This window comes from Ambystoma mexicanum, chromosome 13 (assembly GCF_040938575.1).
Source record: "Ambystoma mexicanum isolate Mex_15411 chromosome 13, UKY_AmexF1_1, whole genome shotgun sequence".
Classification (NCBI taxonomy): Eukaryota; Metazoa; Chordata; class Amphibia; order Caudata; family Ambystomatidae; genus Ambystoma; species Ambystoma mexicanum.
In genome coordinates, this window is record NC_090938.1 from 803,253,364 (window position 1) to 803,270,207 (window position 16,844).

General features: G+C 50.9%; 1 protein-coding gene across 5 annotated transcripts in view; it reads left to right on the forward strand.

The window, feature by feature from the left end:
- Positions 1-16,844, forward strand: part of RGL2 (ral guanine nucleotide dissociation stimulator like 2) — a 309,124-nt gene that overhangs the window by 177,525 nt on the left and 114,755 nt on the right. For 4 of the 5 annotated variants that reach the window (XM_069635222.1, XM_069635226.1, XM_069635224.1 and 1 more), the window contains one exon: positions 5,910-6,017. The exons of the other annotated variant lie outside the window; for it this stretch is intronic. In XM_069635222.1, the coding sequence (XP_069491323.1) occupies positions 5,910-6,017 (108 nt within the window). The remainder of the gene's footprint in view (positions 1-5,909; positions 6,018-16,844) is intronic. 5 annotated transcript variants of the gene reach the window in all.

Genomic DNA, 16,844 nt, shown 5'->3' on the forward strand with positions numbered 1-16,844 from the left:
AACACAAACATGACTGTACAGCCTTGTGTGTTCTTGATAGTTTGGTGTGGGCAGAATATTACTTGGTGTTGGAATGGTTTTGGAATTACAGAGTTTGACTGGGCATTTGGGATACAAAGGGTCTGGATCCATCAAGGCCCACAGAGATGGCACTTCATACCTCTGTCGAGACTGCCAAAATGGACAACCAGGTTGTGGGAGTCCAGAGGAAATTTGGGCAAGAAAATGAACAAGACTCCCAGCGTTTGAGAGCATCCTGGGCGCTCTCACGGCCAGCAACACAATGGTGTTTTTTTACTCAAGGAAAAGGGCAGAGATCATCGTGGGCGCAAGTCCGTTCGGCCTGGGAGCGGTGCTGTTGCAGCCCGACGCCAATGAGGAGGCAGGGCCAGTGGTGTTTGCCAGCAGGGCGTTGTCGGCGACAGAGCAGAGGTACACCCAGATCGAGACAGAGGCTCTGGCAGTGCTCTGGGGCTGCAACTTCACCTGTATATCTTTGGTAAGCCTGTCACCGTTTCCACAGACCATACGCCTTTCATACCAATGATGGCTAGTTCGGTGTCCAAACCAATGGCCTGTATATAGAAATTGATGGTTGCCCTCCAGGAGTACAATGTGGAGCTAGAGTACCGGCAAGGAAGTGCCAATGCGGCAGATTACTTATCCAGACACCCCCTTACGTTGAAGAGGAGACGGAAGAATGTGTCCGGTCGCTCAGTCGCAGCGACTCCCAATTCCATGTCTCTGGACAACATAAAGGCAGCGTCGGCAGAAGATGAGTGCTTCCAGATCATGCAGATGGCGGGCAGTAGAGGCGAGTGGAACAGAGCACTCGCAAAACTGGACAAGCGTACTCGGGAGGCCTGTCAGGCACTGGAGCAACTCTGGTGGGTGAGTAATGAGCTCACGTACACTACATATGGGCTTGTTCTGAGAGGATCCAAGGTAGAGATAATCGGAGAAGCTGATCCCAATGTTGATGGAGCTATCGCACAAAGGCCACCCGGGAGCAACCAAGACCAATGTGCGTCTTTGCACGAAGGTCTGGTTTCCTGGACAGAAAGACAAGGTGGACACATTTATAAGGCGTTGCGTCTGGTGTCAGGCAGCAGCCCCCCATTGCAAGGAACCTCGGATTGAGACCATGGATCGAAGCTGCCTGTCATCGGACATTGCGTACATGGACTTCGGGTCCACTTATCGTAGACACACATTTTCTGGTGTTAGTGGACCAATGGTCGAGGTACCCTGAGGTGAAGTTCGTGGAGTCGGCATCCCTGGCTGATCTGTGCATGAGAAAGTATTTGCTACTCGTGGGCTGCCCACGGAAGTATGCACAACGTGTTCCCATTTCAGAGCGGGGGTTTCTCCGTTCCTGCTGACACAAGGAGTTCGTCATCGGAAAGTGACACCTGTCTGGCCACTGGCAAATGGGGAGGCAGAGAGATTCATGCGCACCCTGTACAAGGTGTTCCGGATAGCACATGGACATGGTGAATGTGAAGTAAGGGCGCTGAACCAGTTTTTATCTGAATATGGCACAACCCCCTCCCCCCCCATTGGTGCACATGGGTGCCACCAGCAGAAGCCCTGTTTCAAAGGATCCTAAGTGGGCTAATGCCAGAATACGCACCTCGCAACCGAGGGGTCATTGATGACCAGGAAGTGTTTGAGCGGAGGAGAAGTGCAAATGAGAAGGAGAGCGATCGAAGAGGCCTCCAAGGCTATTTTTTGGAATTTGAAGACGAGGTACTACTGCATGGCAGACAACCCAGAGGAAAGTTGTCTCTGCCACACAGGTCTCATCTGTTCGTGGAAGTGCATGAGTCAATGGTCAGTGTCAGATGGGCTGGACATGTTCACCAGGAACTCTAGTTTCTTCCGGAAGTTAGTGGATTTGCCAAGTCCGTTGGGAGGCTCCCTGGGAAGATGGGCGCAAGCACAACCATCGTAGGAGAGAGATGAAGATGATCTGGACCGTGAAAGCTCCCGAGGAGAAGATGGAAATGGTCCGACTGACCATGGAGGAGGCATCAGCTGGAGTAGGCACGTCCCGGAGGAGAGCATGGAATGACGCTACCCCATGCAAGGCTCCCAAAGTCGTCCCACATTCCGCCAGAATTTTGAAGTGGACAGTCCATCGGCTTAAAAGAACAGTTGCGTGTTTGTTGTGTTGTTAATGAATAGGAGGAGTGTGGCGTGTGCCCTTTAAAGGTGACCGCGACCTCATACGTCACAGCGTCAACTGAATAAATGGGCTGCCCATGCCAGAAGCTCGCATTGCAGTGATGAAGCCCAGACCCACAAGCTGTGTCCGTGTGTAGAGGAGCAGTTGGTCAAGTCATCCCTAGCTCCCACCCCCTCACCTCTGTCATACTGGAATAGTAGAAGAGCCCTATGTGGGACACCAGGTATCATCCCAATACCACATTGTGTATGAGAGACGATATGCACTCCAAACAACCATATCGAATGCACCCACGCACTGAAAGGGTGGAAGGATGGCGCACACATCATTGGACATCATAGGGCTATAAGTGAAATCTGACGAGGGCAGGGTGATATCAGGAAGGAAAGATACTGAGACGTACTGAAACGATATGCAAATACGTAAAGAATAAAGATGTATCTGAAGTAACAAGAGAAACATGTAATTGAATATGAGGGAATCATATATGCAAAGAAGATAAAGTAACCTGCTGACTAAAAGGTGTATATGCGCAGAGACGCAAGGTAGATGAGACCTATAGAAGCTTGCTGCAGAAGAAAACCTAACGTGGCGAGGGCGGCCATGATGGAAAGATGGACACCGGACTCCTGTTAAAGCTAATCAAGCTAACTCAGACAGAGCAGGGCGGCAGAGTCAGAAGACGCTCGAAAAACAGCTTTGTGTGAGGAATAACGAGGAGTCTATTGGCCTGGGATCAAGGATGCTACTTCAAGAAATAATTGCAGGGCACAAGGGGAGCCAAATGGATCAGCCATGTACGCAAGACCGATTTCTCTTAGATGAAGTAAAAAGGAAAACATCTGCAAGAGCCAAGTATTGGATAATTAAAGATGCAAAAAGCTTATACAAGTTGGAGTGAGCAAGACACTAGAGGCCGAGAGGAGTAATGACACCCAGCTTAATTGAATAAAATGGCAGTAAATAGAAGGTAGAAATGGATACATTTGTGGTCTCCTCACACGTGATTCAGAAGTCGAAAACAAGGGCTATTCATTAAGCTCCAGCCGAAGATAATTGTGTACCTACACGCCCTTAAAAGTCCCAGAATAAGAGGGCGGCAAGGTCAACTACAAAGGAGAAGCCTTGCTTTAGGGCCGGACTGTTGAGAGATGATGGACTAATTGGGGAAAGTCGGGAGTAGTCTGACGTTACTCTCGGGACCTGGGGTCCATTTTGCTTACGTGCTGCTAACGAGCCGAAAGTCCAAGGTCGGGAAAGCATGTCAACTAATCAGAGGGTCTATATAGCAACATGCTATACAATGTTACAAAGACCAATCCGCTGCCATTAATTCTGCTACAATCAATATTATACGTATTTAGAGGCGGTTCAAGGCGTGCCCGCCAGATAAGGGGCATCCAGTAATATTGTTAATACTTACATGATATATAGGTATATATGTTCCCTTAACCAATCCCTCCCTTCATAAGGTTTTACAGTTTGCCACGTAGGATGACGTCATAGCTGATGTACATTGAGGTATACAACCTTTGTATTGCTAAATTTGGGTGTGTGTGGACTACAGCTTGTTGTTTGCCAGATTGGCGACTTTATTTTATGCTGATAATAAAGTCGTTCTTTGAATCTGTCTGTTTTTTTGGGTCCAAGATCGTTATTGGTAATTCCATCTAGCACACGAGACGCTTCAAGGTTCACCCCCACCACACAACACCTGGGTCTCTCCCTCCAGGTCTCCCCACTTGTATCCCTCTCTTGCCTCCACCTCCTAGTGCTCACTCCTGCTCCCTCTCTGCCCTCCACATCGCCTCTCCCTTCCTTCCACGGACACCTTTGCTCAGTGTAGATCGCGGAGCACTTTTGCAACCGTGCGGACCCGCTTCCAGGATCCACGAATGATCCACGCTCCGCTTCATAAACCAGCAAGCTGAGCAGCTGTGTGTTCTCCCCATTCCAACCTTTCCCTGCAGCTGCTCTGGATTGGTCCACTCAGATGCGCAGGCCTTCCTTAAGAGGGCTGGCCGCCATTTTGAATGCTACAGCCTTGTTGTTCTGGTCACCGCCGGTAGTCCGCGCAGTGGCTGGCAGCCTCTGGTTCATCATACCTTCCATGAGCATTCCTCTTCAAAGCTTGCAGGATCACACGGGGAAGGTGGTACTTTGAATCTCATTTGCATTTAACCCCTGCTTTATTTTTGATCTTTCTGGGCTGCAGGGACCACGCGTTCTTCAGCTCCTGCACAGACCTTGCTGTCCTTGCCTCCATTCCTTGGTGTTGGCACTTGAGGGGCAGGCAGGGTCTTGCAGCAGCTATGCCAAGTTCAGTTGTCGCCCACAATGCATCTTTTCCCAGGCGACCGCTGTGGTCCCAACACAGCCTGGTGGCATGGGTGCCATTCAGGGGGCATCTGGTCAGTGGCTGGAGCCAAACACAGGAACTAAGGGAGGTGGGGGTGGGGGGGGTTATGAATCCGCGGAGCCCCAAATGCGAAGGGTTAGGCCAACTCCTGTAAAAAGGGACTAACTCCTTTTATGATGGTGCTTGCAGAGTACAAGAGCTGATGGGGAGAGGCCATTGGGTTCTTTCCTGCCTCCTGCTCCCTTGCATCTTACACACCCCATCCATCCATTTAAGGTGGGTGTTTTGCTATCGGTGCCTGGGGTTCTTGCCCCTGGTTATCGGGATTCTATCCCACAGAGTTCTGCCTTTTCCTGGGTTGGAGTCGAGCAGGGGATTGTGTTAAAGCTGGTGCTGGGCTGGGAGCCCTGGGGGACTTTCCTTCGCACCAGCTCCCCCCCCCACCCCCCCCATGGTCACCCCATCACCGAACCGAATATAGACACCGTATGTCTGTTCTGTGCCCAGTGATGCCTGCTGTGAGCGCGTGGGAGACTCATCACTCACTCTGGAACCCACGCGTGCAAATTAGGAGGCGCAGGAGCCACAGCAATAGTGAACCCCCTTTATTATCTCCCGCCATGTTTCTGTCACCCCGGCTCTAGTAGCCCCTCCTCTTCCCCTCTGTTTCTCGAGTCTGTGTCCTTCCCACTCGCCCTTAAGGTCGTACTTCACTTAAGGTAGTATGTTCACTCTACAACAGTGAGCAACATGATATCCCAAACGTGAGCACAATCGTGTCTTTGGTGTGGACACAGTTATCTCTGGTGCAGGTACAGTGTCTGCCGTGGGCACAGTAATGCACCTGGGATGGACAGAATGTGTCCAATGAGGGCACAGTTCTGTCTGGTGTGGGCATAATAATGGAAAAAAAGAGCAAGTATTTCTAATCTGGGTTCAACAATGTCTGGGTGACCAGTATTGGAGGAATCCATCACTAGAGCCCTCGCCGGTGTTCTTCAGCCTTTGGCTCCACAGCTGCTTTCGGCTACAGCTCCCATCAGCCCTAGCCATCATAGGCAATCGTGGGGGATCATGGGAGTTGTAGTCCAAAACATCTGGAGAGCTGCAGGGTGAAGACCCCTGGACGAGGAAGTCCTTCCCAAGCCCCTCCTTGGTTGTTGCTTGCCACTCCTGAGTGGGGATGGGGCGTTTCTGTCCTGGATAGTTTTCTGTGCCTGATTCCGCTAGTGGCTGGCTCTGTGCTGTCTGGTACCTTTCTGGGGCATGTGTTTGTTCTCTGCAGTGGTTGATGTCAGTCGGTCTCTGAGGTTGCTGGTGCCTGTCTCATTTGATTCTGAACCTACTGGTGTCTCTTTTCAGGCTCCGGTCTATCAAGTGGAGGAGGCAGCCGAAGGTGCTATATACAGCGTGGCGGTGAGGCATGCCCACGGCCACTCTGGAACATCTCCGGTGCAGGCTGGCCAGACGGTGAGTACCCACGTTATTACCAGCTAGTGCTTTGAAGGCGTGGCACTCTCAGACCCTCAGCCAAAGTTAGCCAGTCTGTCTCCTCTTTCTGTCTTTATCTGTACTCTTGTATGTCTAACTTTTCTCTTGATTTCATCCACTGTTTTATTCTATTCCTCTCTTCCTTTCCTTGTACGTCTCATTATATGTATTTTACTTGTTCACTAAATGGCAACGTGTTGGTATCTTGGCTGCCTTTCTTGGCCTTGGTCATAGCAGGCCGCCCTGCATTGCAGCTGCCATGCACCTGTCCCCAGATCGTCCAGCCTGTCATTGGTCCCGAGCAGGGGCGCGGCTTCTAGATCCAGCATTCTCCTTGTGACCCTAGTTTTGCCAGATCTTCCAGGCTGTCATTGGCCCAGAGCAAGGGAGCGGCTTCTAGATCCAGCATTCTCCTTGTGACCCTAGTTTTGCCAGATCTTCCAGGCTGTCATTGGCCCAGAGCACGGGAGCGGCTTCTAGATCCAGCATTCTCCTTGTGACCCTAGTTTTGCCAGATCTTCCAGGCTGTCATTGGCCCAGAGCACGGGAGCGGCTTCTAGATCCAGCATTCTCCTTGTGACCCAGTTTTGCCAGATCTTCCAGGCTGTCAATGGCCCAGAGCAGGGGAGCGGCGTCTAGATCCAGCATTCTCCTTGTGACCCTAGTTTTGCCAGATCTTCCAGGCTGTCATTGGCCCAGAGCACGGGAGCGGCTTCTAGATCCAGCATTCTCCATTCTCCTTGTGAAACATGGATCCGGTCAGGGATGGAAAGTGTTGGCCTGGCTGCAGGCCTTCCTTTGGCTCCAGGCGTATCTGGGCCTGTTTGACTCTGTGTGTTTGTCATGGCTATCGCTGGATAGACGGTGTGAGAGAAATGTGAATGGTAGGTTTTCCAGGGTCTCTTCTGCCTGGCGTACTTGGCTTTCCCTCCTCCTTCTAATCTCTACAGTGTGGCCTACTCGGCTTGGCTTCCTCCTGTTCGGCCCTGCTGGCCCACCTGCTTCCCTTACCGCCTAAACCCCAGCTCTCTGAAATGCCATCCTAACTCCCACGCAGTGGTGGTTTGGGTTGTTTTGCTGAAGTAGAAAGATACGCAATGGAATTGACCGTAGTCGTTTTCACCGCAAATTGGTTTTTACTTCACCAAAACAGCCCAAATTTGGCCATAGACCAACCCCCTCCACCCTTACTTACCTTTTAGCTGGCAGCTTTTTCTCCTTTACCCCTGCAGCATCAGTTCTGTCCCTCTAACGCGGGCCCGGACCTGACCCTGCAGGGTCCCTATTTATTTATTTTGGGGGTGTCCCCCACTTCCATTGACAAGGAAGCGGGGGACACCCCCGCACCCCAAAGCCCAAAAATACCGAACATGGCGAGCAGGGAGCTTCGAATTTTAGGTACAGGCCAAATGGTCCATCCAACCATTGATTTTGGATCAACTTGGGTATTTCCGTGGTTTCTGCCTCTCTGAATGTTGGCTTAGATGCTCATTGTTCCAATGGGGCCTCGGCTGGTGGGTTAGATTCATCATTGGCAGGGAGTTGTCTGATTGGTAGCGCATGCTGACCAGTTCCACTCCTCCCTCCACGCATGTCCCATTTTCACACTTGTGTTCTGGTTTCTCTAATAATTCATTTCAGCCTGTGCCACCAATTCTGCGGACCAAGGGCTCAAAAAAATCTGTCCGCCATCTTGAGATAAAGCACCGGCATTATGTAAGTGTGCTCGCATGCTATCCGCATATCCCCGCGGCGTGCCTGCGCTCTGTGTTCTTTCCTTACTGCTACCCATTTTTTGTTGGACTCCACCAAGCGATCCACTCTTTGCTTTTGGACTTGCGTACGGAGCACCGAGCGAGTGGAACATTTCCTGTGCGTAATACATGCAGACCGTTCTTGAAGCTAATTGTGTCGGGGTTTCTTCCCTCTAATACTGCTCCCCCTCAGGTGATGTTAGTACTGGGCCCCTTCCCTCATACCTCATGTACCACATTTCCTGATGGGTCATAATATAGACTTTTCCTTGTAGGGGTGAATGCAGGGTGCATGTTGGGGGGCCTGAAGGGTGACTGTGGGACACTCCAGGGAATCCTTCACATACCACCTCCAGGGGCTGATTGCTCCCCCCGGCCATCAAGGCTGCAAAGCCCCCATTATGATCTTCCAGAGGTGCCTGTTACAGAGCGCAGTCTCTGTCTCCTCTATGCAGGTTCCATTGAACAGGCAAGGATCTGCAGTGCAGTGGATCAGAGAGGCTGCGGCTGGGGCTGCCCGGAGCTCTACTAAGCTTTATCTCTGCATAGCTTAGTAAGGCAGCCACTGCGAGGTGACGCTGTAGAGTTGCAGAGGAGGATATCCTCTATGTAGGTTCCATTGAACGGGCAAGGATCTGCAGTGCAGTGGCTCAGAGAGGCTGCGGCTTGGGCTGCCTGGAGCTCTTCTAAGCTTTATCTCTGCATAGCTAAGTAAGGCAGCCACTGCGAGGTGACGCTAGGCTGCTGGGAGCTCTACTAAGCTTTATCTCTGCATAGCTTAGTAAGGCAGTGTAAAGACCGGAGGAGGGTCTGCACTTCCGCTCTCTATATGGTAGAGGAGAGGCACAGAGACCCCTGCCAAGATTCTCTATTACGGTAGTAATGGACGAGCAATCAAGGCCTAGCTTCTTGGGAGGTGATGCGAGCTGGTTCTTAAGTACAGTGTAGTCCCCGAGCACCCACGAAGGAATGCCCACACACTATATCGGTTAAAACACAGTCTTTATATAATTAATATTCAAGGTCTTATACACAATCACGATGACTCACTTTGTACTCCGAAAATCAACAATGGTAAATATGTACAGTTCTAAAGTGGTACCACTAACGTTACCCGATCTTATTAAAGTGCATACGGTCAAAATGACACACTGATCAAAATTAAGAGGAAACCAGCAGTAGAGAGAGAAAGGAAAGCAGGATGGTTGAGCAATAGGCAGAATACTGGTAACTAACGTTAAACACAGCTCTGTGTGGAGATTCCCCCACCTGGGCAACCTGTAGAAGAAAGATATAAGCCCAGTCCATATATTGATCACCCTTAGACTTCCCAAGAGTTCTGCAACCCCAAAGTACCTTGGTGTTGTAGCGTTCTGCGTCGGGGAAATCGACAACCCGTCTTGAGTGTCCTCCCTTTCAGGCATGAGTCACGGGTCGTCGAACGTCCGACGGAGAACAGGTCGAGCTACGACGTTGAAGTGGCCGTGTCGTTCCTAGCGGTGCTCGTTGACGGAGAAGCGTAAACATCCTGCAAGGAAGAGGCATGCGGGGCACCTCGGTGTCGATAGTTCTGGACCGCAAAGAGTTGAAGAACTGTGGCCCAGCAAGGGCGTCGAGTCGGCGTCTCTGTGGTCTTTGAGTGGTGGGAAACCCACCGGTGGATGCTCCTCAGCGCGTCGACGGTCAGGCCTTCTCCAGCAGGATACAGCGGCGATGATGCGGACGAGAGCGTCCTTGGATCACGGAAGTTTCTTAGGCAACGGTAGCACAGCGGCTCCGGTCGGCGACGGCGGTGAGCGACAGTGGTGGACCACGGTCCGGGCGCTTCTCTTTGGAGTTCCGCAGCAATCCCCGTATCCGCAGCCTGTCGAAGGTCTGTCTACCAGGGAGCTTAGGCAAAGATCAGCTGTGCACGATGGTCCCTCGTAGCTCGGGAAGAGGGCACCTTACCAGGTCCTCTCTGGGTCAGTTCTTGAAGCACAGCAGCCTTCCGATTGCGAAGGAGAGCAACAGCAATTCTTCTCGTCCAGCAGGGCTCAAGGTGAAGCTTCACTCCAATTACTCGTCGTACTGGACTTCAGCTTCTGAACATGATTCCTAGCAGTGAGAGGTCCCCAGATATCCTGTTGATCTCCCATTCATTTCGCTGGGTCGCACTCCAGCATCCAATCACGACTACGGGCATTCATGCAGGCAGGCAACCAATCAGGCACATGAGGTATTCAGGCCATTCACTTCTCCCCAGACACTCACAACAAGTTATGTGTATTGGGGCAAGTACCGAGCCATTCAACAGTCCAAGCTGCATTCATACCGGTTTCGGTCAGGACTGTCTCAACCATTGTGTCAACCACCAGATACTAGACAGTCACAACATAGAATGTATATTCGTCACACACTCCATTCACCCAGGTCCCACCCATAGGCGTACCCACAACATAAGGTCGTTGAGAAGGCTCCAGCCAGTTTGGTCGGCACTTCCCCACACTACCATATATGGAACTTCCACCCAACAGCCAGTCAGGGGGGAGGGGGGACAGAGGCAGGGCTTCCCAGGACTTCGGGAAGATCAGGGGAACAGGTGATGGAAGGCAAGAGGCCATGGGGGCCATTTTGTCTCCATCAGGAATCTACTGATTCCAATGACAGGACCCGGGCATCCCAAAATGGAGGACGCTCAGGGCACCAGTCATTTCAGCACAGAGCTGCCACCAGCCTGCAACCTCCTCTGTGGGTCACACACAGGTGCCCACAAACATACCCATGGGGCACAGGGTTGTACCCCTACCCCTGGGGGCCATAAGGGTATACCAGTGGTCTGTTCACCAAACCAAAAGAGAGGGAGCTGCACCGCCAAGAGTCCCACATGAACACCTGCATGGAAAACATGACAGAACACACGATAAAAAGCAGTAAAGGACAAGGATATGGAGGCCCTGTCCCTCCGATGCATTTCCAGCATCACAGGCAGCTACTGCGAGGTGACTCTGTAGAGTTGCAGAGGAGGATCTCCTCCTATGTAGGTTCCATCGGACAGGCAAGGATCTGCAGTGCAGTGGATCAGAGAGGCTGTGGCTTGGGCTGCTGGGAGCTCTACTAAGATTTTTCTCTGCATAGCTTAGTAAGGCAGCCACTGTGAGGTGACGCTGTAGAGTTGCAGAGGAGGATCTCCTCTATGTAGGTTCCATTGAACAGACAAGGATCCGCAGTGCATTGGATCAGAGAGGCTGTGGCTTGGGCTGCTGGGAGCTCTACTAAGCTTTATCTCTGCATAGCTTAGTAAGGCAGCCACTGTGAGGTGACGCTGTAGAGTTGCAGAGGAGGATCTCCTCTATGTAGGTTCCATTGAACAGACAAGGATCCGCAGTGCATTGGATCAGAGAGGCTGTGGCTTGGGCTGCTGGGAGCTCTACTAAGCTTTATCTCTGCATAGCTTAGTAAGGCAGCCACTGTGAGGTGACGCTGTAGAGTTGCAGAGGAGGATCTTCTCTGCTTGTATCCTGAGGATAGCAGAGAGTGTCCCCAGCATTGATGACACAAGGCGGCTGGTGTGTGGGCCAAGTCCCTCTTGGAAATGCGAGATCAGCCCTGTTTCTTGGGGCCGGCAGAGAAGACGGCTAGCCGGGGAGCAGGGCTTAAGCAGCTCAGGGGGGTAGGGGGTGCAGGAAGGGCCCCACCCGGATAGCTGCCTCCGAGTCCACCGGTCAAACATTAAGCATTCCTTTGTTTCCAATAAAGGAATGCATATTCCGAACGCAGCCTCTGAGATGCTATGTAGACACACAGACCCTCTGTCTACCCTCTCCAGCTTTGTGTTGACCGAGCCTTTAAAGAGGGAACAATTTGTAAGGGATGGCTCATTTAACAAGCCATTGTTTTTACACCACAGTGATAACAAATGGATATGGGGCATTTTTATTCTGAAGGCCAGCACAAAGCATCAGTTAGCTGACCAAATCTATGCATTCTTCCAAGAGAAGTAACATGCCACACAGAAAAAGTTTTAAACTAGGTTTTACATTTTCATGTCTTTGATAACGACAACACATTGTGGTGTTCTATATTACTATTTAGGTACACACGGTGCATGCCTGAGAAAGTGGCTACTTTAAGACATGGACTAAATCCATCTGCTCAGCTTCAAAATAACTTTTATTTATTTAACATTTATTTCAGCGCACAAAGCCCTGAGACATCAAGGCGCTCGTTAAAGAAGGTGTATGTACAGTTTTATAAGAGTTTACGACAGGTGCGCACAACTGGGAAAGCCTTGCCTCATGGTACAGGGGGGGGGGCTACATCAGAAGTACAAAACCAGCAAAATATGCAGGGTCAGAATGGGTAAAAAGCGACAGTGGAGCTCCTAATGTCATGTCGCGGGGAGCACTCGCAATCCATAAAGTTCAGCAGGGGTCATATAGAGCAGAGCACAAGGCTGAGATTGTTACAATGAGTAGGTCACAGGCAAATATCATATGCAGCGCAAGGCTGGAGGAGTCATGTTGGCTATCGGCAAGTTCAGAATGTTACAGACCTAGTAGGTTAAATGGACCGCACAGAGGTGCAAGACCAGACCAGCAAGCTGTAGACAAACTGAGTAGGCAGCATAAGGTGCAGGACCAATCGGGTAAGATACAGGCAAGTGAAAATATGAACATAGTATTTCAGAAAGCAAGTTGGGTGAAGAGCAGCACCAGAGTTGAGGGTCCAGGCGAAGATCAAGGGCATGCAGAAGCGGCAGTCCGCAGGTCAAGGTGGTAAACGTGTGCCTCAGGAAGCGGTAGAACGAGTCAGGTGAGTTAAAATGGCACGATCAGGTAAAGTTGTAATGATAGTGTACGACGAGGAGCAGAATGGGCGCCAACAATCGGAAGTGTGAGGTGGGTACAAGAAGACCATCAGTAGTAAATACCAGCAGTATATGGCAGATACCAAAAGGAGAGCGATAATTATACTTCAGAGCCGATGCCGACGTCAGAACAGGCAGGGCTTACCTTGAGATGTAGTGCCATGATGTAGGCCTGATGTGAGGTGGCCCAAGTGGGTAGTAACCGCACCACATTGCCCCCTGAGACCGGTGGAGACAGCAACCAAGGGCCTTGACTGCAGCCCTTCACTGGGGGCTGGCTTCGCCTCCCGGCTTGGGGGTAGGGCTCCAGGTGTAAGGAGCCTGATCCAATCACAGTGGTCACTCTGCAGGGCAGACTGGGAACCTAGTGAGGCTTGCAATACGGCGGCGGCCATCTTTAGCTGTTGCTGAGGCTCTGTGGCCGTAGTTGGGAAAAAGCATAGATCGTTTGTAGCCATCATGCATTAGTACAATCCTTTCTGTAAGTCGTTCCTTGGTTGTGTCTTGTAAGGTATCTTTTCCTGTCTATAGATATAATTCCCTAAAGATGTTCCAGTATTGGGGACTGGGAATGCTCAGACTGAGACCCAGCCCCTCCTCATCTAAGACTTTCCAGTAACAAGAAGCACAAGAGCCCTTATACCCCATTTGAGTGGCTGATGATGCAGCCATTCTATTCCTGCATCCAAAAACTTAAGATGTCCGAATGACTATGTACGGTTCATGGTTAAAACATTTTGCTAGGATGAGTGTTGTGAACAGTGATCTGAGCACCAAGTCTTGTCTGTTATGTATGTACTGATTCACACACATAATTTTTATATATACTTATCGAATCTAGTGATCTCCGATCACTGTTATATTCCCGAAATGCTCTGTGATTTAATGCAAAGCCAACAGGAACACTCATTGGTGCTATTTATCCCCTTTCTCTCTCTCTCTCTCATAGAGGTATTTTGAGAGCATACATTAGGAGGGTACTAAGCTGTCCATCTTGGAATGATAACCTTCTACCAGAGAATAATTCATATGGTTAGTCTAGTATTGTCCCTTGCGAAATGCAAGTGAGATGGTATGAACAGAAAACCTGCAACACAGGGCCAGTGCTACCTCACACCGTGGCTGGCTGGTCACACCACAGTGGGCCAGTATGGGCAGTTTGAAACTGTGTTCAGGCAAGGCCTTCGGTAAGAGCAGGTGACGGAAACACCATTTACTTTGGCAGCAACAAGCTGTGTTTTCACATTATGTTTCTTCTGTAAAGTACTTGAATTATAATGTAATGAAACCAGCTTAATTTGTTTAGCAACGATTTATTGATGTTGAGGAGGGCTTTGTTGTGTGACAGAGGTGTAGTTTGGGAGTGACGCGTGCCAGTCAGGAGGGCACATTCTAGTGTTTCGCCCTGGGCACCAAGTTGGCTAGAAACTGCCCTGTGCCAGATGAACGATCTTGGCAAAGCAATGCTTGTGCTGGGTTGCTGGAAATCTTCCTCTTCCTGAATAAGAACGAGGGGTGCGTCCTTTGTTTCCCATGTGTCCGGCAAGTCTTTGCTTTTAGCACAGGACTGTAGAGGGACATGGATTCTTAGGTCCAGGTCTGCCAGCAGCAGGTGCCGAAAGTATCCTTCAGCACCCAGCGCGGAAGTCCGCAGTGGCCCCTCTGTGCTTGGATTGGTGCAAAGCTCCTGTAGACATTTAGTGCTCGGTGCAAAGTGCTTTGTGCACCGTGACCGAGAAGAAATGCATGTGTTCCTCGCTTCCCTGGCAAATGGCTACCCACATAAGGACCAAGATCGGATTCCCAAGACCCTCCCAGGGGTCTTCCGGAAACATTGGGTCAGGGCCACACAGAGATGGGATGCCCTTAGGTTCATGTACCCCTCCTTCCCGATTCATGCCCGGTCTGGGAGGGTGGAAGGGAATTTGCACTCTGCCACTCGCGGGAGGGAGGGAGGGGGAGGGAGGGGGAGGGAGAGGGAGGGAGGGAGAGGGGGAAGGGGGGGGAGAGGGAGGGAGAGGGGCAGAGGGAGGGAGGGAGGGAGAGGGGCAGAGGGAGGGAGAGGGAGGGGGAGGGAGGGAGGGGGAAGGAGGGGGGAGAGAGAGGGAGGGAGAGGGGGAAGGGGGGAGAGGGAGGGAGAGGGGCAGAGGGAGAGGGAGAGTTAGGGGGAGGGAAGGAGGGGGGAGAGAGAGGGAGGGAGAGGAGGAAGGGGGGGAGAGGGAGAGGGAGGGAGAGGGGCAGGGGGAGGGAGGGGGAGGGAGGGAGGGAGAGGGGCAGAGGGAGGGAGGGAGAGTGAGGGAGGGAGGTAGACCGAGGGAGGGAGGGAGAAGGGGAGATATATCAGAAGTGAGTGATCGAGGGGCCTAAAAGACACTGCCATAAGTTAGAGGTCACAGAGGGAGGCAACTGGCACATTTGTGAGAAAATCAGGTGAGAGAGGGTTATGTTATTTGGCATTTATATAGCGCTCTATATATCAATGGTATGACCTCAAAGCGCTTGTGGGTTGAACGCCCTTGGGGACCGTAGTCCAGGTCAGTCGAGAGAGTAGAGTATTATAGGGTGCTTGGATGCACTCAATCTGTGTGCAGCTGATGCGATTGCCTGATGGTAGCTGCATCCTAGCATTAGGGGTGGTATTGCGAGATCAATTGAATGTGTGCCATCTGGTGGTCGGATACTGAGATTGCATTCAGGAGGCATTGGGCCGGTGTAGGACTCTTAGGTGAGCAGCTAGGCCAATTTGTTTCGTGGGATATAGTTGCATTGTAGCAGGAGGTTGAGGTGTTAATGGAGTATGGTTTGTATGTGAGCAGCTAGGCCGAAATTGATCGAGGGTTGTAGCTGCGCTCTACTGGGTGTTGGTGTAGAGTGTCTGGGTGGAGTTTTTATTCTTACCAGCCCATTGTTCCAGGTGCATTCATGTAACATTCACACGTTTCGCGATAGCTGCACTCGGAGGGAGATGGCACAGGTGGTAGCTAGGCATGTGTAGTGGACTCATATTGACATTGAAGCCTTGATCCATGGTGGCGTGGGGTTCCTGCGGCCCTACATGGTAATTATTCAGGTTTACGGAAAGAGCCAGTGTTTTACAGCTTTGCAGAAGGCCATGTAGTCTTGGGTGTGTTGAATGTGTGGTGGGGGAAAGTTCCACAGAGTAGGGGCCAAGGTTGAGAAGGCCGATCTTCCAATCCAGACTGAATTGGAGGTGGGCATCACAAATAAGTCGGCAGTGCTTGATCGTAGGGTGCGTGATGGGAGGTAGGGTTTAATCTTGTTGGTAAGTTGGGCCTGTCTTGTGCACTGCTCGGTGGGTAATGCGTGAGGTTTTGAAGGTGGTTCTTCATCCTACGGGGAGCCAGTGAAGGGTGCTGAGTGCGGGGGAGATGGGGTCTCTGTGTCCCAAGACCAGAAGGAGTTTAGCGGCAGCCTTTTGGGTTCTTTGGAGTTTATGTCGGTGCTCCCAGTTATAAGGAGCTGGCATAGTCCAGTCTCGACATAACAATGGACATGTCAGTGATGAGTTGCAATAGGTGAGGTAAGGGAAAATGCGTCTAAGGAGTTTGAGGCGGTAGTGACAGGATATTGATACATTATTGATCTGGCGGGAGCGGGTTAGGTCTGAGTCCATATTGCAGCCAAGGTTTTTGACTATTTTGGAGTGGGGGTGGGGGGGACATGGGAGTGGTTGCGGGAGAAGGGCCGTATTGCTGCACACCACGATTTCAGTTTTATCAGGGTCCAGTGATCAAAGACACAGGTGAGTGATGCAAATCAAAGGCGCAGAGGTAAGACAGAGTTCAGTCACAGGTGTTGGTGGGATAGAAATCAAAGCACAAGGTGATCCTAGGCACAGGGGGAAGCGGGATGCAAGGCACAGCCGGGAAGCGAGATCCAACAGAGGGAAGTGAGCTAGATAAGCAGAATATGCTGTAATAGGATTTGGGCTATTGGCTTTGGCTGTACTTGTTCTCTGCTCAGCTTCTGCTGCTTTTATAACTTCTGCTTCATTGTTCGGGATGTTAAAACAGATCAATTTTCCAATAAAAATAAATCTGAGCACACATGATTTTGTTTTGCCTTTGAACTACCACTTCAAAGTTACGCGTTCCTACCTTTTGGTCAGCTTCTACCCTCCAAGGTACTCTGGAAACAATGTTTCACGCATGAATTATAAATATGTTAAAACTGTAACACTTC